This window comes from Dermacentor albipictus, chromosome 1 (genome assembly GCF_038994185.2).
Source record: "Dermacentor albipictus isolate Rhodes 1998 colony chromosome 1, USDA_Dalb.pri_finalv2, whole genome shotgun sequence".
In the NCBI taxonomy this organism is placed as follows: Eukaryota; Metazoa; Arthropoda; class Arachnida; order Ixodida; family Ixodidae; genus Dermacentor; species Dermacentor albipictus.
Window position 1 is genome coordinate 8,593,607 of NC_091821.1, and position 16,808 is coordinate 8,610,414.

At 44.1% G+C, this 16,808-nt stretch overlaps 1 protein-coding gene and 1 long non-coding RNA gene across 2 annotated transcripts in view; both read left to right on the top strand.

Annotated features, from left to right (window-relative positions):
* Positions 1-1,225: 1,225 nt before the first annotated feature.
* On the top strand, positions 1,226-5,938 carry LOC135897357 (uncharacterized). Its single transcript, XR_010563022.2, has 2 exons — positions 1,226-1,751; positions 5,620-5,938. It is a non-coding gene; the product is annotated as an uncharacterized lncRNA (long non-coding RNA).
* A 5,533-nt stretch (positions 5,939-11,471) lies between these two features.
* LOC139054640 (uncharacterized) overlaps positions 11,472-16,808 on the top strand; it is a 40,834-nt gene continuing 35,497 nt past the window's right edge. The window contains exon 1 of the mRNA XM_070531994.1: positions 11,472-11,784. Coding sequence (XP_070388095.1) covers position 11,784 — 1 coding nt within the window. The 5' untranslated portion in view covers positions 11,472-11,783. The remainder of the gene's footprint in view (positions 11,785-16,808) is intronic.

Sequence of the window (16,808 nt, forward strand, 5' to 3'; positions counted from 1 at the left end):
ATCATAGCAGAATTATTGGCTATTGTTCTAGCGCTGCGCAAGCTTCCCGCTAATCAATCGTGAGCTGTCGTAGTTACAGATCCCCTATCGGTATGTGTGTCGCTTTCCACGGAAACGAATACAGCTATCTTGAGTATGTTTCAAACTTTAGTCCCAACAACTTTACAAAAGATCTCAATGCCCTGCCACTCTGCGAAGAAGGATGACCAGCGAAGCTGTGTATGTGGGCCCCTTATTTGCGAATTGCACCTCCACCGCGGGTCAGCCCGGCATTGTACTATCTCCGGGATCTGCCCACGTATGGGGAGTTTTTTTGCTTACCACAACGACACAAAAATTTCCTTGGACGTTAGAGGTATACAACTTTGCTGTAAAAATTTATTTGCTGTATGTTCCTGTCCACCGCGGTTTACACTTAAATGAAATAGCAGATGTATAAGCCGGAACGTCTTCAATTGAACCTTTGATTCCTGTTTTATCGGATACAGCTTACATCACTGCATTGGGATACAGAAAAGTTTGTAAGTAATCTATCGCTGATACCATCTCCAGATTTTCAGCATCTCTGTTTTTGCCGGCACTTGGGAGTTGCATACACCAGACTAGGTCGTCGCATCCCGCAATTGAATTTTTATTTACATAGAGCTGGTCTGATGATGTCACGTCTATGCCCCAATTTTAAGCAAATTGAATCAATAGCGCACTACTTTTTATTATGTAGATGATACTCACACCAGAGAAAGGCAATAATCGAAGCTCCACTCTGCGAAATTGGATTAGGGTTAAGTATACCAGTATTATTTTTTGGGACCTCGACACTAGGATATGGTCACAGGAACGTTTGTTCCGCAGTATTTGATCATTTAACTAAAGCAAAACGATTGCCCTGATAATATTATATATTTATTATAGATATCAAATCTGCATTCGTTTGAACTAAATTGGTTTCTCTAAATTATTTACTAACATTAATTTCTGCTTGATTGTACCCTCTTTTAACACTCACCTTTAAGTCAGTTCGACTGCGTGTTCGCATACTAGTCTAGTTGTTGCATGATCGCCTTTTATTGTATTTCGTTTATTTTGCGTTAGTCTTCTTCAAATAGGTATTTTTAGCTACCTCCTAACGCCCGATTCTTGGCCCATCACCCTTAGTGGGTGCGAACCATGACAGATGTTCATCATCACCATCATCAGCTTGCGCAGAGGCAGATCCAGTGCTGAAGGAAAGACGACGACGGCGAGGAGCGTCAAGCACGCGAACGCGCGTCGCTAAAAGCTAAAACAGAAAGGAAAATGACCCAATCAGGAAAGTGCACGGAGTTCCCAGGGGCTAATCAGGAAAAAACAAATCGGCCAGAGTGGCAGAAAAACGAGGCACTCTGGCGGAAGAAGGTAAGAGTTCGAGCACAAGACACAAAGGGGGAGGACCGGGAGCTGAAGACGGGCCCTGGGGTTGCGGACTCGAGCCACCAGGGCTTCACCCGACAGGGGCCTCCTGCCATCCTGTTCCCAAGCGTCACTACCCTTCCCGAGCCCGGCCGCGAACTACTCTACGCGAGGCCGGCGAACTTCTGTGCCCGCAGGCAGAGTGCGAGCAGTCGGTCTACGAGCCCGAGTTTGCACCAACCTGCCTGGCCGAGACGCCGCCTCCATATGCCCGTACCACCAAGCCGCCAGCGTCCCCTCTCCAAGCCGAAGCTACGCTCTGGCCGTTGGGTCATCGGTAAACTACACCGACACCGTGCACGGTGAGGCCAGCGCCACTTCTGAAGCCCCCTCCGCGTCCGACTGTTTGTAAACATAAAAATAGTCTTTAGAATTGCCGACAACTTTCAAAAAATATTTGATACAGTAGGCGGTTTCTGGGCCACTTAAGCAATAGCTTGATAGCAGTGACAATCTGGGTGGTCACCGGCAAGAGTTAAGAAATATGAAAGTGGCCGTACAGTTTAGGTTGTGCTCACAAGAACTGGACGCCAGCTACCAATGGCGGCACTTCAATCTTTAAATCTGCTTTTTTATCAGTGAAGGTGCAATTTATGACTATACATTTCCCACATACTTCCTGTATCAGGATGAAATGTAATTGATTTCATGGCCCGCATGGGCAAGGTGGCGCCGAGCATGGCTACTTCAGGCCAAATGCGTAGTAATTCGCGGCCGATTTGCCACCCTTCACGAGGACTAAATGGTGTTGTGCACTATCGCTTCTCTTTATCAGCCATCGGCAGCAGAGTTTGGGATTTATAACAGTGTCTTCTTGAGTTGGAGAAGGAAAGGTAAAATACGGTGAGGTTGTACAGTGAAAGTACTCGCAGCTACCCCGTCCTGGGATATAGGGGTAAGGAAATCAAAGGCGATAGACACCCGATAAAAAGAAGACAGAGTGGAAGGGTTGCGCGCATAAACGCGATTCAGCATACTGGAACTCCAAGAGCCTTGAGGTTGGTTCGTAAATATCAAAGGATTTGTGCTATAGCCACCTAGGTTGATACACTGCTATGGTGACACAGACCCGGCTCGCTTGTGTAAGTGGCTTTGATTGCCATTGTTTCAGAGTGCATACGATAGCATAGGCTCTCGTTCAATGGTGGTAGCTCACTACCGGAGGGCTTCTATAAATCTTTTTCATTGCCTAAATACGCTATCGTAGATCGCCCTTGATGTTAACAGATCGACTCAGCTTCTGCGGGCATGTAGCTTGGTTCAGAAATCAGATATAGTCGTCATATTTTGGTTTCAACGTTGTCTTTTTCTTGTTAGAGTCTCTCATTACTTGGCGCGCAAATTTTTTCATGTTGTGCACATTGTGGTAAATTGCACTTAGAACAAGGTTTACGGAAACAAACCTTATTTCTTTTCTTGACACTGCAGGACCCACTGTTGCTAGCCGAAGACAGCAACACACCATATACTTTGGCTTGTCAAAAGCATTTGAACTTTCTCATGGTTATCTTATCCAAAAATCTTGAGTTACGGCGTTAGTACTAGCGTATGCATGCTGAGTACTCTTTGCCTTATGAATCAACTTCAGGTCTTCCGCAAGGATCGATCTTAGGCCTATTATTTTTAAATATCATTGTTAATAACCTGAAAGAATGCTTGCATTATTCGCGTCTACTTTTGTATGCTGACGATATTAAACTTTACCGTGAAATAGAATCACAGAAGGACTGTGAATGGACTCTGAATGGACTGTGAACTGTGAAAAGGACTGTGAACAGGAAGATGTGACTTCTGTTGCGGAGTGGTGTGCTTTCAACTATTTTGTGCATTAATCCAACTAAGACATTTGTCTTAGTTGGGGCACTCGACACGTTGGCGCACTCGACTATGAGGTCGTGCCAGACGGCATGTCGCTATCACAGCGAGTCCACTCACGACCTGAAGTATTCCATCTTGTTCGACTTTAACCGTTCTACCAGTGCTAACGAACTTTGGATGTGGGCATAGTTAAACTGTGCTCTTTCTTTTGAACTGTGTTACTTTGGACTTTGTTTCTTTGTTTCTTTGTTATTTTGTTCCGTTTGCTTAATGAGTGTCCCTTCGTGTTTCGTTCTCCTGTTAGTAGTACCGGGACGATGCTTTTTGAGAGAGGATCATTGACACGTGGATGTTTATCTTTTACGGGTGAGCGCTTTTCACCGTCTAATGAAAGTTATCGCTCAGCGCGGGACGCGCCCGCACGTATCGGAATTTCTCGAATGTTATCGATGGTTCTGTTGTCACCGCAGCTTGCGTAAATGATTGCAAGCAAACGCTTCAAGCAAACACCTCTCCCTTTGTGTTTTGTGTCCTACACAGACTAACAGCAGTGGTGCACGCAAGGTAACGTTGGACATCAACTCACCACTCTTGTGTTGGACAAAACGTCGAAGAAATTAAACATTCATCGTCAACATCACCGCTAGTTATCGTCAGTCAACGCAAACAACACAGAAAGCTTCGCTTACATCAATTGCGATAGTGCGTGGGATCTGTATAATTTTTAATTTATTGATTCTTTTAAAGTCACGAAGGACAGGTGCATTTTCTTACAAGTGTTCCTTCCAGTTGTTATTGCTCGAGCGTCACTGCACGTGAAGAGGGTGTGAGTCATCACCATCGTGCACTGCTATGCGTGGCTGCTACACCAATAACCAAGGTCGTTTATGTTTTTTTTTATTCATTCTTTAACTGTTAGCCGAGGGCAGCAAGAAGCTTTCAAGTTGTGTTTCAGAAAATACGCTCGCGTAAATTATTAATCGGTATGAAGCTTCGCCTAAATTCATCCCTGTAATTTGCACGAAAAAGCGTTCTATTCTTTTCTATTCTTTTCTATTTTTTTAATAACCCCCTCAACTTCTGGATAGTCACGACGTGCTTGCAGAGTGTCTTGCATTGGCACGCTGCGCCCGTTCTCTATCACAATGAAGTATTGTACCATCGTGCTTCACTGCGAAAATGGCGCCGCAATGTTTTACTTCTAGTACGATATCGTCAAACCTATCCAACCCATCGTCCAAACGGTTACAGCGGCCGCATCTCCAGTTGTGGGCCTTGCGCCCAATATACGGAGCTTTGGATTAGTGGTTCTGCACATTCCATCCCAGCTAGAGCTAGTGGAAGATCACGAGTAGTGCGTGCTCCTGAGGAAGAAGCTGCCTATCGCGAGCGTCAGCGAGAGTTGGCTCGTGAACGGGCTCGTCGTCGTATGGCCGACGCCGAGCTGCGCGCCAGAGATGCCACGATTAAACTGCAGAGCAAAAAAAAATACAAAGAACACTGGGAGAACTGCAAAAAACTAAAAAGCACTCCTAAAGCACGCTCACCACACCGAAGCACGCAAAAGCGAAACTGAGGTGAAATAAATGGGAAACAAAAGATTTACAATTACAGGCTGCTTCTGAAGTTTGACTTGCATGGTCTAACGCTCGGTGTAACTAACCCAGCTTCGCTGTTCGACCATCTTCACGGACTCGAAAGGGCAGTGATTTTTTGTTTCTTTCCGTGAAACGTCTTTAAAGAACCTCAAACGCGGTAGCTTGCTGAAACCGATGTAATGAAAACATGTTATAGCGTTGTCACTTACGCCTTTGCAACCATAGTACCCACCTTCCTTATTTTGGTATCGTCGTGTAGAAGCAATAAGCCACCACTGGATCATGCATGCATTGCATGCGGAGACGGTTCTGTTGTCGCGCCACGCATGACGCCTTTGGAGCTAAATGTTGTCTCACGCGCGCGGTTCAGAGAGGCGTAGCTTGGCTGTGCGTTTGTCCATCGGTGCAGGAATGGTCGTGTTTGAAAGAGCTCACTATGCCATCGTAGGTATAAACAATCAAACTCAAGATTGATGCTCATCAGCAGTTGTAAGGCCTACAAACTCGCTATGTGTGGCAAAATTTTCGCGCCTGCTCTACTCTTCACGATATGTGACGTAAAGCTATGAAATTCATTTCTCGCCTGTGCTACTTGTGTTGTGCATACGACATATACTCCTTTCTTGTGAATAGGTTTACAATAGGCATGGAAGGGGTTCTTTGAATAAACGTTTCCTTAGCGAAACTTCTTGAACTGTAAGTTTAATAGTGTTTATTTTCTCATGCACTGTCCTCTATCCTGCTTTTCTTGTAGGTTTCGTTCTCCTTCACCATACTCGTTTGGAGCTGCCTAATCAGCTACTTCATGTTCACTTTCTGCGGAGCTACAACGGGCAGACTGGACAAACTCATCTTTGAGGCTCGGTGGGCAACAGAAGGAAAGGAACTGAAGGAATAATTTCTAAATACCAATGGTGCTGAGGAGACGTCGCAAGTGCTCCCGAAGTTACCAGATTCCAAAGGGAGTTTGCACAATACAGAATCGGCGAAGAGGCCTTCAGTGGCTTGCATAAAAATAAGGAAAAGCCCACAAGCTGTCATCTATAACATCAGTAAAAAAAGCCATTAATTTGTGACAAGCGTTTTAATTTCCCAAATCACCGAAGTCTTTTTTATACTCGTTCTAACAGCGAGAATGCTTTATTCTCCCATCATTTAACCTAGAAAGGGATTCAGATAATTGCCCTTGTTGATGTATTCTTAAGATCGGCATCCTGTAGTCTCTGTATGTGAAAGGTGGTGACGGCACTACATCATTCAGGGCAGTTTTAACAATTTCATTGTTTATCGCAAACAAAATAAATTATGACTATGAAGGTACACCTGTCACCTACGTGTTCGAGCGAGGTGCCGTGCTCCTTTTTTCGCATATTTTTCTCTAAGTCAGTCGATCGCATAAAGACGGGAGTGAAGTGGTACACAATGTTGATTTTCTTGGCTGCTACGGTTTGTCGACTCCATGTTTTCATTTGATCTCGTTCGCGAAAGTGTTCAATGGAGTGCAGTCAGCGCGCGGGCAACCGAGGTGCGTGTGCGCTTGTTCGTCATCTGTGTCCGCGTGCTGGTCGCGCTACATTGAACGCAACTTATTCTATGGCTCTGTGCGCAAGCTGTTTCATCCGAGGAGCAGAACAAGGGGAGGCTCCACAGGGTCTTTTTAACGATATCAGCGAAAGTGATAGGTCGATGTGGCCGACCCGGGCAGTATGGTGGGTGCACTAAAAGGCACTGGCTATGCGCAGCGTCCGTGCCTCCGGCTTGTGGTGGTGTACGTTTACTCGCCGTCGACGCATGCTACTCTTTAGTGTGCTGTTTAGGCCACACCTCACGGCTCTCCACTCGCTTGGTCACTGCTGCATGTACGCATACTGGCCAAACTAACAGACAATGCTTATTGTACCATTACTTGAAGTTTGAAGTTTATTTCTTTCTTCATTACAGAAAGAGGAAACAAGAGCTAAAGGCCATATGGCCTGACAGGGGCTCTTGCGCCTAAGCGCGTTCGGCTTACATGACGATCCAGTGTACGAAAAAAGCAAATATAACAAGAAACAAGCAATACGATGTAGAAAATGCAAATAAACGAGATAATGTGTACATTATACAATGACTATGTGAAAAAATCCTTTATGCTTCAATTTTTGTTTGTGCATTCACATTACAGCGCAGATTAAGGAATACATATATAGTGCATAAAAAATTTTAGTGCGATAGCATTTTATGTATAAATAATTTGATTGTGTATGAGAAGGTTTTTTTACACATTGCTTAAAATTAGGCGCACAGAAATCAATTTTTTGTTCAACGATGTTTAGTAGCCTTGGTATTTGATAGTTTCTATCCTGACGTCCGTAGTTAGTACGCGTGAATGGTATTTTCTTGATTTGATAACGTAATGGGTATCGAGGAGAAGTGGGTATGCTGACAACATGGAGCCTGTGTTTTTTTATGTGTAAGAGTAATCTGCAATAAAATACTTGATTTGCTCGGATCAGTAAATGTTTGCCGAAGAGATTGTGTGTGGGTAAGTCACGCGGCCTACCATGGTAGTTTTCAAAAATTCGGACTACTCGTTTTTGCAAGCTTAATAACTTATCATAGTTTTTTGCTGTAGTTGTTCCCCAAATCAATACACAATAAGCTAGCTTCGAGTAAAAGAAGGGCGTAGTATATTGCTTTCTTTAGCCATAATGGTATTATATCACCTGTTTTATGCATACAGCATACTACTTTGCTAAGATCATTGCTAAGCTTATTAACATGATTGTCCCAGGAGAGGTTCTCTTGGAACCATACCCCCCAAAACATTTGCGTTGTTACTTCTTCTAGCGTCTTTGCTTGAAATAGAACCGTTATATTAACAGGCAATGGCTTGTTTATCGGTTTATATATTATATATTTGGTTTCGTTGACACTCAATTGTAGTTTGTTGGTGTACAGCCATTCAGACAATAAATTTAAATAATCATTTATTTCTTTTTGTAAGCATTCCAAGGAAGAATTTGCAAAGAAAAGATTAGTATCGTCTGCGTACATGATGATATTAGTTGAAGAAGAAATCTTAGGAAGGTCATTGACATAAAGATTAAGTAATATAGGACCAAGTATGGATCCCTGTGGCACGCCAGTCTTTATTTTGAGAAGTGAGGAAGTGGCCTGATTACATGAAACAAACTGGTAACGATCCGTTAAGTAACTTCTCATTAAATGTAATGCTGTACCACATATACCGTAGTCATAAAGTTTGCACCGAAGTATAACACTATTTACACTGTCAAACGCCTTACGCAGGTCCAGAAATAAGCCTACCGTGTATAAACGGTTTTCCATATTTTGCAGTATTTGATGTTTCATATTTAGGAGTGCATCTTCACATGATTTATTTTCTTGGAATCCACACTGCGCCGTACTAATAATAGCATGTTTCTTTAAGAAACCCTCTAGTCGAGCGTTTAGAACAGTTTCAAGAAGCTTTGAAAAAAGAGGTAGTATTGATATAGGTCGGAAGTTGTTTACACTATGGTCAGCACCACCTTTATGAACCGGGCAGACTCTGGCTATTTTAAGTTTGCTAGGAAAAATTCCGGACTCAAACATTTCATTAATAATAGGAGCTAACACATTAGAGATGATGTCAGACACATGTTTTATAGGAAATGCCATGATACCGTCGAAACCTGCAGCACTGCTTGACTTAAAATTTTTGATCACACTTTCTACTTCACTTGGTATCGCCGGCAATAACATTAAAGAATTTTGCAGAGATGGTTTCACAACAGTATGCCCTATCTCTTCTGGATCTGCTGCAGAAATGTTGCTGCAGCATTGAACAACGTGAGTGTTTAGGATAGAGACAGCTTCTTCACCTGCAAGAGTGCCGTTAACCGAAGCTATTTGTAGGTCTTCAGGGCTAGCCTTTCCTCCAGATATTTTCTTAATTTCCAGCCAAACTTTTCTTCGATTCATATATATGCGCGAGAACATCTTTTCATTATATTTTTCTTTTGCATTTTTTAATTCTGAATTTACTTTGTTACGGTACTCCTTAAATTTGGCTAATTCATTCATGTCTCGTGTTCTAAGAAAAGTATGGTACATTTTATTTTGATTTTTGATTTTTGTGAAAAGCACTACATCTATTCATGGCTTTCTAATTTGTTTGGTCGTTTTGTAGCACTATGTTGTGGAAGGCTAAGTCGTAGCAAGTGATTAGTGTATCGAAAAATGAATTGCATGCCTTATTTGGGTCACTTTCAGTTAGTTCAGGTTCCCAGTTTTTTTCCCGAATAAGAGAGCGAAAATAGGCTAGCGTCGTTTTACCTATGAGACGGTAGGAATAAACACGCGCATTATGCTTCTATTTATGCGAACAAGGCAGAAAACGAAAAATTGGAAAATGATCGCTTATATCAGAGGACATGACACCAGCAGTCACAGTGGAAACATGTACATTAGTGATACAGACATCTAATAAGGTTTGGCTGTGTGCTGTAACTCGTGTTGGCAAAGTTATAATATTCGAGCATGCGTAAGAGTAAAGTAGCTGATTATATTATCGTGTTATTGTATTTTCAGCCATCATATCTATGTTCGAATCACCTAGTATGGTAAACATTTTGCCGGTGACGCTGAGATAAGCTAGCAGCTTCACCACAAAGGAAAATAATTCTTTTTTGTTCCCACAGGGTGGTCTGTAGACTACTGAAAATGTTCCTGCTTGAAGACGAATAGTGAGGCATTCAACGTTGTGATTAATTAGGAAGAAACCTGCAATTTTCTCCGAGTTTAGATCATTTCATACATATGCTGCTAGACCGCCACCTCTTGCGTAAGTATGGTTTAGAACGTGATGCCTGTAGTTTTCGAGCCGTATGGGTCAGTCCTTATCAGATAACCACGTTTCAGTAAAAAGAAGAACATGGGGATTAGTGTTAGTATGTTGGAACAATTCTTCAATTTTATCTCGCTTATTTTTTATGCTTTGGACGTTTAAATGAAAGATTGAAATATGTTTTTGCAAACCCGCAGATATATTTGCAAATGAAACGTTATCATTATATAAAGATTTGTCGATTAAGGCCATATCAGGACTTAGAACCAATAAGAATTATTCTCACGAAATAAAGCTAAACATTAGGTTATCCTCTTGCTGATATTTCCAGTGCTGAAAATATGCAGAATAGGAGATGTTTCATTGCGCCTTGCCATTACTTTCCCTCCAGTGGTCCGGACATATTTCCAACCAACCTCAGTCTTCATTTGTTTCGCAGCACTTAGTAACTGCTTACTTTGTCTTGTCAAATGCTCATTAATGAATACAGGACGATTCTCCTCAAAGCGAAGCATTCTGGTATTAATTTTTTCCTTTCGTGATTTAGCAAGAAAACTGTTCCTTTTGATACGGCGCACAAATCGAACAATTGTGTTTTGTTCATTGTGTTTCGCTGTCGGTACTTTATGGCATGCATCAATATCGGAATCTTGCACTTCCTCTGCAACTAGTTCGCCAATCTTCTTTATAATAGCTATTGCCTCAGCATCAACAGGAACACCCTTGATTACGAAGTTGTTGGAACGCTAGTACGTTTCAAGCTCCTCTAGTTTTCGCGTCAGCTTAGCATTTTGCACTTTAAGTACCTTGTTTTCTGTTAGAATGGCATGGATTACTTCTTTTAATGCTCCTAAGTCCTTAATTTCCTGTCTCAGTTCTTTTAGATCCCCTGGACTTTCTTTTATCTCTCTGAAGTCATCAACTATCTCAGCACGCAATTCGTCCACAGCTTTTTTTTTTTAAATGAGGCTTCGGGACTATGACACCATTTCACGCTTGTAAAGTCGAGAATGTTTAAGATGCAGTTCGACAGCAGTGCAAAAATCACATCCTCTGCTTCGCAAAAAAGAAAGACCACCAACGTAAGTAATTAATGCAAGAGCCTTACTTGAGTCATCGTGCGACCACTCTGTCATTAGAAAAACATTTCAGGAAAGCCGTGGCAAAAAAATGCACCCAAATTAGGTAATTTTCACCTAACGAAAAAAAAATGGCCAGGCTTAGCTTGGTTAAGCCAAGAATGCGTTGCATATTGCGTGAGTTGGGGCCCAGCTTTCCCTCCGGCTGTCGTGACGTCACGTCACGTGGTTGCGCTAGAGGTCAATGGTGGCTGCCAGGCCGCGCCCAAGGGCTGAACTGAGTGATTGCCACATGCAACGCCTAAAAATAGAAGCAACTTAATAACAAACATAGCAAACTTAAAAGAGAATAGACCCACATATGAGACGCGCAGCAATGAACAATGGCTCATACCCTCAATGGTGGCTGCGCGGCCGCGCCCAAGGGCTGAATTGAGTGATTGCAATATGCAACGCATAAAAGAGCGGTCACGGTGAGAAATCCATCCTTTGCTACGCATCCACTGTTACCACTCCGCAGTCCAGCGCGCTAACCCATGCGCCATTGTTGCATTGTGCCACCATTGAACCATGCGATAGTGATGAATATCTTCGAGGCCGTGCAGGTGGTTGGGCTCTGCCTGGCGGGCAATTCACTAGACGGCGCATGATAGGAGTGGGTATCACTTTCTGCACTATGGAGTCTTCACCGTCCGAACGTGGGTGAATCGCTCGCGTTTACATCATCAGACGAGCCAGGAAAGCGTGGCCGGAGGCGCCAGTTCACTGCCGATAAAGTACGAGACCGTCGCAACGTTGCGGAACGTACGAAGCGCGGAGCGGCCGCAACGAAATAACGTTGACAACCCAAGACCCCGACAACGCGAAAGGCAGAGCGAGCACGGTCAGCTGCAGCGGCTGCAGTGACGCAACGTGCACCTCCGAAGTCCCCGACAGGCAGACAAACGGCGAGCGCTGCGGTGCAGCGATCAAGGCAGCAGCGGCAACTTTGCGAATTCAGGAACGCCAAGTACGCAGCGGCAACGAAGCAGTTTGCCAAAACGTTTGTACGCAATCCGTCGGAAAGTATTTGCAACGTTTGCGATACACTGTGGTTCAGAATGGACGTCCGCCCGCGCCGGCACGATGTCACGTTCCGGTGCGGGTGTGACGTCCATTCCAAATAATTATATTATGTGAACGAAAGCCGTTACACAAAAAGAAAAGATACATCCACAAAAGAAGGTATATTTTTCATGCGTTCATGACTGGTGAGCTCGCAGCGCTTGTCATGAATGCCCGAACAAGCTAACCAATAAACCATGCTCGCATACCGTTGTAAAAGGCGACTTGAAAGCATGCGCCCTCCCTTCCTGTTCGACGCGTCACGAGTGCCCTCATGAATGCGTCGGTGTGTTTTACTTTTGATTTGTTTAGTCTAGGATTCCGGACAACCGCTAGTGGTGGAAGCGGCGCTGACGCGGAGCGTCGGCATGTCACTATAGGCAACTTCGGTGTTCTCGTGCAGGTATAGGGAGTTTCCGCACATTCGCCCAACGTCCACACATCTCTGCCACTTTTTATAGGCGTTAAGGTCTTTCCGAATGTAATCTTGACCTCATTCCATTCGTTGAACGGTTACGAAGAGAGTGGCTACCGGGATTCGGTTCAATATGCCTGAAGAGAAGAAAAAGCATTTCACTGACAAATGCTGTCACACACATGTCATGGTTGTTAAACGTAAATGACTGTCTCGTGAGGCACAACCCCACAACAAGGAAGCGATTTAGTCTTAGTAAATTGTTTCTTTTTGAATGGTCTAAGTAACACTTGGTTGTCCTTAGTGATGGGGCAACACAGACAGCGACCTTCGGCAGCGTGTTCTTACCTACGTCAGGGCGATACCATTGCTGCGGGACCCGAACACAGGCTCCGCAGCTGGCTGTTCCGTGGCTGATTTACAGTGAAGTTGTCTATGGCTAGGATCCGGGATTTTATGGCTTCCGCGTGGAAAAGCCCTTCCATAAAACATGACAGTGAAAGAACCAACCCAAAAAAGCTAACGCATATCGCCGCTCGCGCTGAGCTATATGCGTCTCTGCGAATGTAAGACGTAACGCGTGCCGTAGCATGTGCCTGATAAGGCAACCAAGGGGAATTTTACAGTGACGCTGTATATGGCTTAGATACGTGGTTTCGTGGCGTCTGCGAGCAGAAATTATCATCACCAGCAATAGCTCGAGCATCGTGGTCTTCTCCATTGGCGCCCCTCGGCGCAACCGCTTGAACGCGCTCGTGCCACTGCTCGCGCGTTCGTCGTCGTCGTCTTCTTCCACATCTGGCTCTGTTGCGCAAGAAACAATAATCATCACCAATGGCTCTTTCGAATGCGACTGAAGTCGGGGATCTATAGCCGGACGACGTAACTGCTCTCAGTTATATTGCGCGGGTGCAATGGCTTCGCCGCACCTTGCCAGGACTTGTCAGAAAAGGGGCTGCAGCGGCAGTAGCCAAGTAATATCATTATTTCAATAGTGTTGTTTCCCTCTGACAGCGAATGTCCGTGGTCATCGAGCCACATGTGTTCGTGTTTGCCTGAGCGCGCGTGAAAATGTGCTTGTTAATTTAGTTGGTAAATCAATCTTCAGAGCAGCTTATGCAGATGAAAAGACAAGCAGTTACCTTACTTCGTACAGCTGTCTCGTCATTTACCATCGCAACTAATGCATCGCCTATCGGGCGAAACTTGTCTTTTTTTCAAATCATAAAAACTTCAAATTCAGTCAGGAAAGACCAACAAACCATTTAGAGTACCACTGACTGAGCTTTACGCAATTAAGGAACTGTTAAGCAACTGACGCTGGCGCTGGCCGTTTCCAGTAGACGATCCCAGTCTTAGCGATCCGACGAGTGCGTTTTTTTGCTCAACCAGCCATCAAGCGAAACGGAAGGAGCCACAAGAGATCATGCAATATTAAGCGCAATATCTGTGGCCATAAAGCCAATTAAAGAACGCAGGCTACTTTTGGAGTCGCTCTTCGTGCGTCAGCACACGCTTGATTAGAGGTCACTTAAAGCGTCCGTCTGACGTTTTGCCACGTAGTGACCCATTCGCATTCGTGGCGCGCATCGACGGTGTTCCCTTCTCCTACTCCTTTCTGCCGTTGTTTTCTTGTTATTTTGCTTTGCGTAACCCATCGCTAAGCCATGGTCCGGAAAGAAGTTTAGCGCTGCCCTTGACCACAAGCACTGCATTCCAGTTCAATGGCAGCGGTGCTACGTGATTGGCTGCAACATCGTAACGCAATGAGCAACAAAAATAATGATGACGGATGTGCTGCAAATTTGTCGTCGTCCAGCCGGCATTTCTTGCTATAAGAGGAAGCTTCAGCACAGCGCAACCAGCGCCTATTTTCACGCTCTGATACATCTGGCCGCAGCGGTTCTCTTCACTTGGCAACTGCTGAATAGATTTGCATGATCTGTTCGCTGCGTCTCACAGCAGGGCTCAACTTCCATGGAAGAAAAGAAACGTGAATGAATTAATCCAATTCTTCGGTTTGTCATGCCAGACTCACGATATCGTGATGAGACAAGCCGTAGTGTGCTCCTCCGGATTAACATGGACGCACAGGCATTCTTTAGGCGCACCCAATGCGTGGTGCACGAGCGTCTTTGCATTCCACCCCTATCGGAATGCGGCCTCCGCGGCCGGTATCGAACGCACGACCTCGAGATCAGCAACGCAACGCCGTAGCAATTGGGCTACGGCGGCGGGTATTGGAATAATGGCGCCGTATTTAAATTAAGAGTCCTCAATTTTTTTTAGTATTGTAAAAAAATATGCATGAGAAAATTAACATATTCCATTTACAGTCTTGTCACTTAGAGATTCAGGAAAGTAATCACAATTCCACAAACAAAAATTAATGAAGGCTCTAAAGCCAATGAAACTGAACTTTATTGCTATCGGGTTTTAGAATGTGCCACTAGTAGGCGAGGAACGCTTTTACAAACCTTCCATAAACGCAAAAGCACTTTATTTTTAAGCCATAAATTCATAACTAAATGTTAGCTGCGTAAGCGCTCTTTCGTGGCTGTTTACCGCGTTAAGGTTTTCATTTTTTGCCCTCCAGGGACAGCCTTGAACGTGGTGCTTCAATTCCTTCTCCCCATTTTCTCAATTAATTTTACAAAGCTGGAATTCTCAACTAGAAGTGTTAGATTTCGACAAATCGAGCTTGTCTTTTAACAGAGTAAATTATATTGAAGTGTCATCTGTGACAGATGATCAGAAAAAATCCTTATAAAAAGCAGAATTATTACGCGAGATTTAAAGTACCATTGTGTGACTAACGATAAACTTGTCAACGAATCAGAGGGGCAATAGCGACGTTATAATGCATGGTTAACCATTCGGAATACCTGGGCCAACTTAATGCGCGCCGAAAGCTCGGAGCACGATCTTTCTTGCATTCTTCCCCCACTGGAATGAAGTGGCCTTTACCAGCAATCGAACCCGCGACGTTTCGCTAAGCGGCATCTATCCATGTTACTGCAACTTTCTTCCTCAACGTGAATTTACCCCACCGCCCTGCACCTCAGCTAGCTACTTTAACCCAGTTGCTTAATTCTTCATCCGACTGGGTGGTTTCCAAGTGCTTTGAGTTGCTCAGCTTGTATAGAAGTGAGATCTCTGGGCAATCTCTTAAGATTACAAACGCAGTAGAATGGGGAAGAAGAATGGGAAAGAAAAAACTTCAGCAGGGAATTCTTCCCTGCTGAAATTGACTTAGACTATCATCATCACCATCATCATCATCATCATATTGGCCCTTAAAGACCCCTGGAAGGGGCATTACATAAGGGGGGAGGGGCGGAACATTGAACACAACAACGTAGGTCACTGTTAAACATTGTCACAATCAGTGATCAGCAGGATATATACAGAAGAAAATGTACAAAAAAACCTTTATATAAGCATTAACACGTATAAAAAGAGCAACAGTAAAGTAAACAGAACCAGGCAAGAATTCTCCACATCATGTTTTCAAATAGGATGTCAGTAACTGCCGCAACTTATATGGATCGCGTTCTATTACAATATGGTCTGGTAATGAATTCCATTCTTAAGTTGCAAGAGGCAGGGATGACTTGTTAAATGCGTTAGACGAGCCATGCAGACGTAGAATGCTCATGGAGTTGAAGAGACGGCGTGATGTTCGGAGAGGTGGAAGCAGAAGAGAGTCCCGATGCGAAGGAAAACAGAAGTATAGCTTATGAAATAATGACAAACGGGCAATTTTTCGTCTGTCCATCAGAGGCTCGATGTCAAGCGATAATTTTATATTGGTAACACTGGAGTGGGTGTTGTAGTCGGATGAATCATGCTCAAGGCGTATCGTAAGAAACCGACAAACATTACACGAAGGGCAACATAGTGTAAATTACTTGTGTTTAATAGTTGAAATAAAGAAACGATAAATTAATGCGAATGAAAGTGGAAGAAAAAACAACTTGCCGCAGGTAGGGAACAATCCCACAACCTTCGCATTTCACGTGCGATGCTCTACCAATTAAGCTACCGCAGCGCCGTTTCCCCATCCACTTTCTTGGGTATTTATGTTTCATAGTAGAACCCTGGGAGTGTTAGCCAGCGCCATCGCTCACATACCTTGGCGGTGGATGTGGAACATCCTTTCTGCCGCAGGCGCCACGAGAACGTGATCTTTTTAGGGGGAAGGCAGCCGGTCAATAAACCCACACATGCCACCTGAAGGCATCAATGTGGCCGGATTCGAGGCCCTCGTTATGTAATAAACGAGAAGACAGGGGGTTAACGAAGGGGCCTAATATAATTACTAATAAAAATTGGGCCCCTCGGTTTAGATTTAGGTAGATTTAGGTGCACGTTAAAGAAACCCAGTTTGTCCAAATTCCCGGAGTCCTCCACTACGGCGTGCCTCATAATCAAAAAGTGGTTTTTGCCCGTAAAGCCCAATAATTTAATAAACTTTTAAACAGAGCGTGCTGGCAGGATGACGACGCCAACTT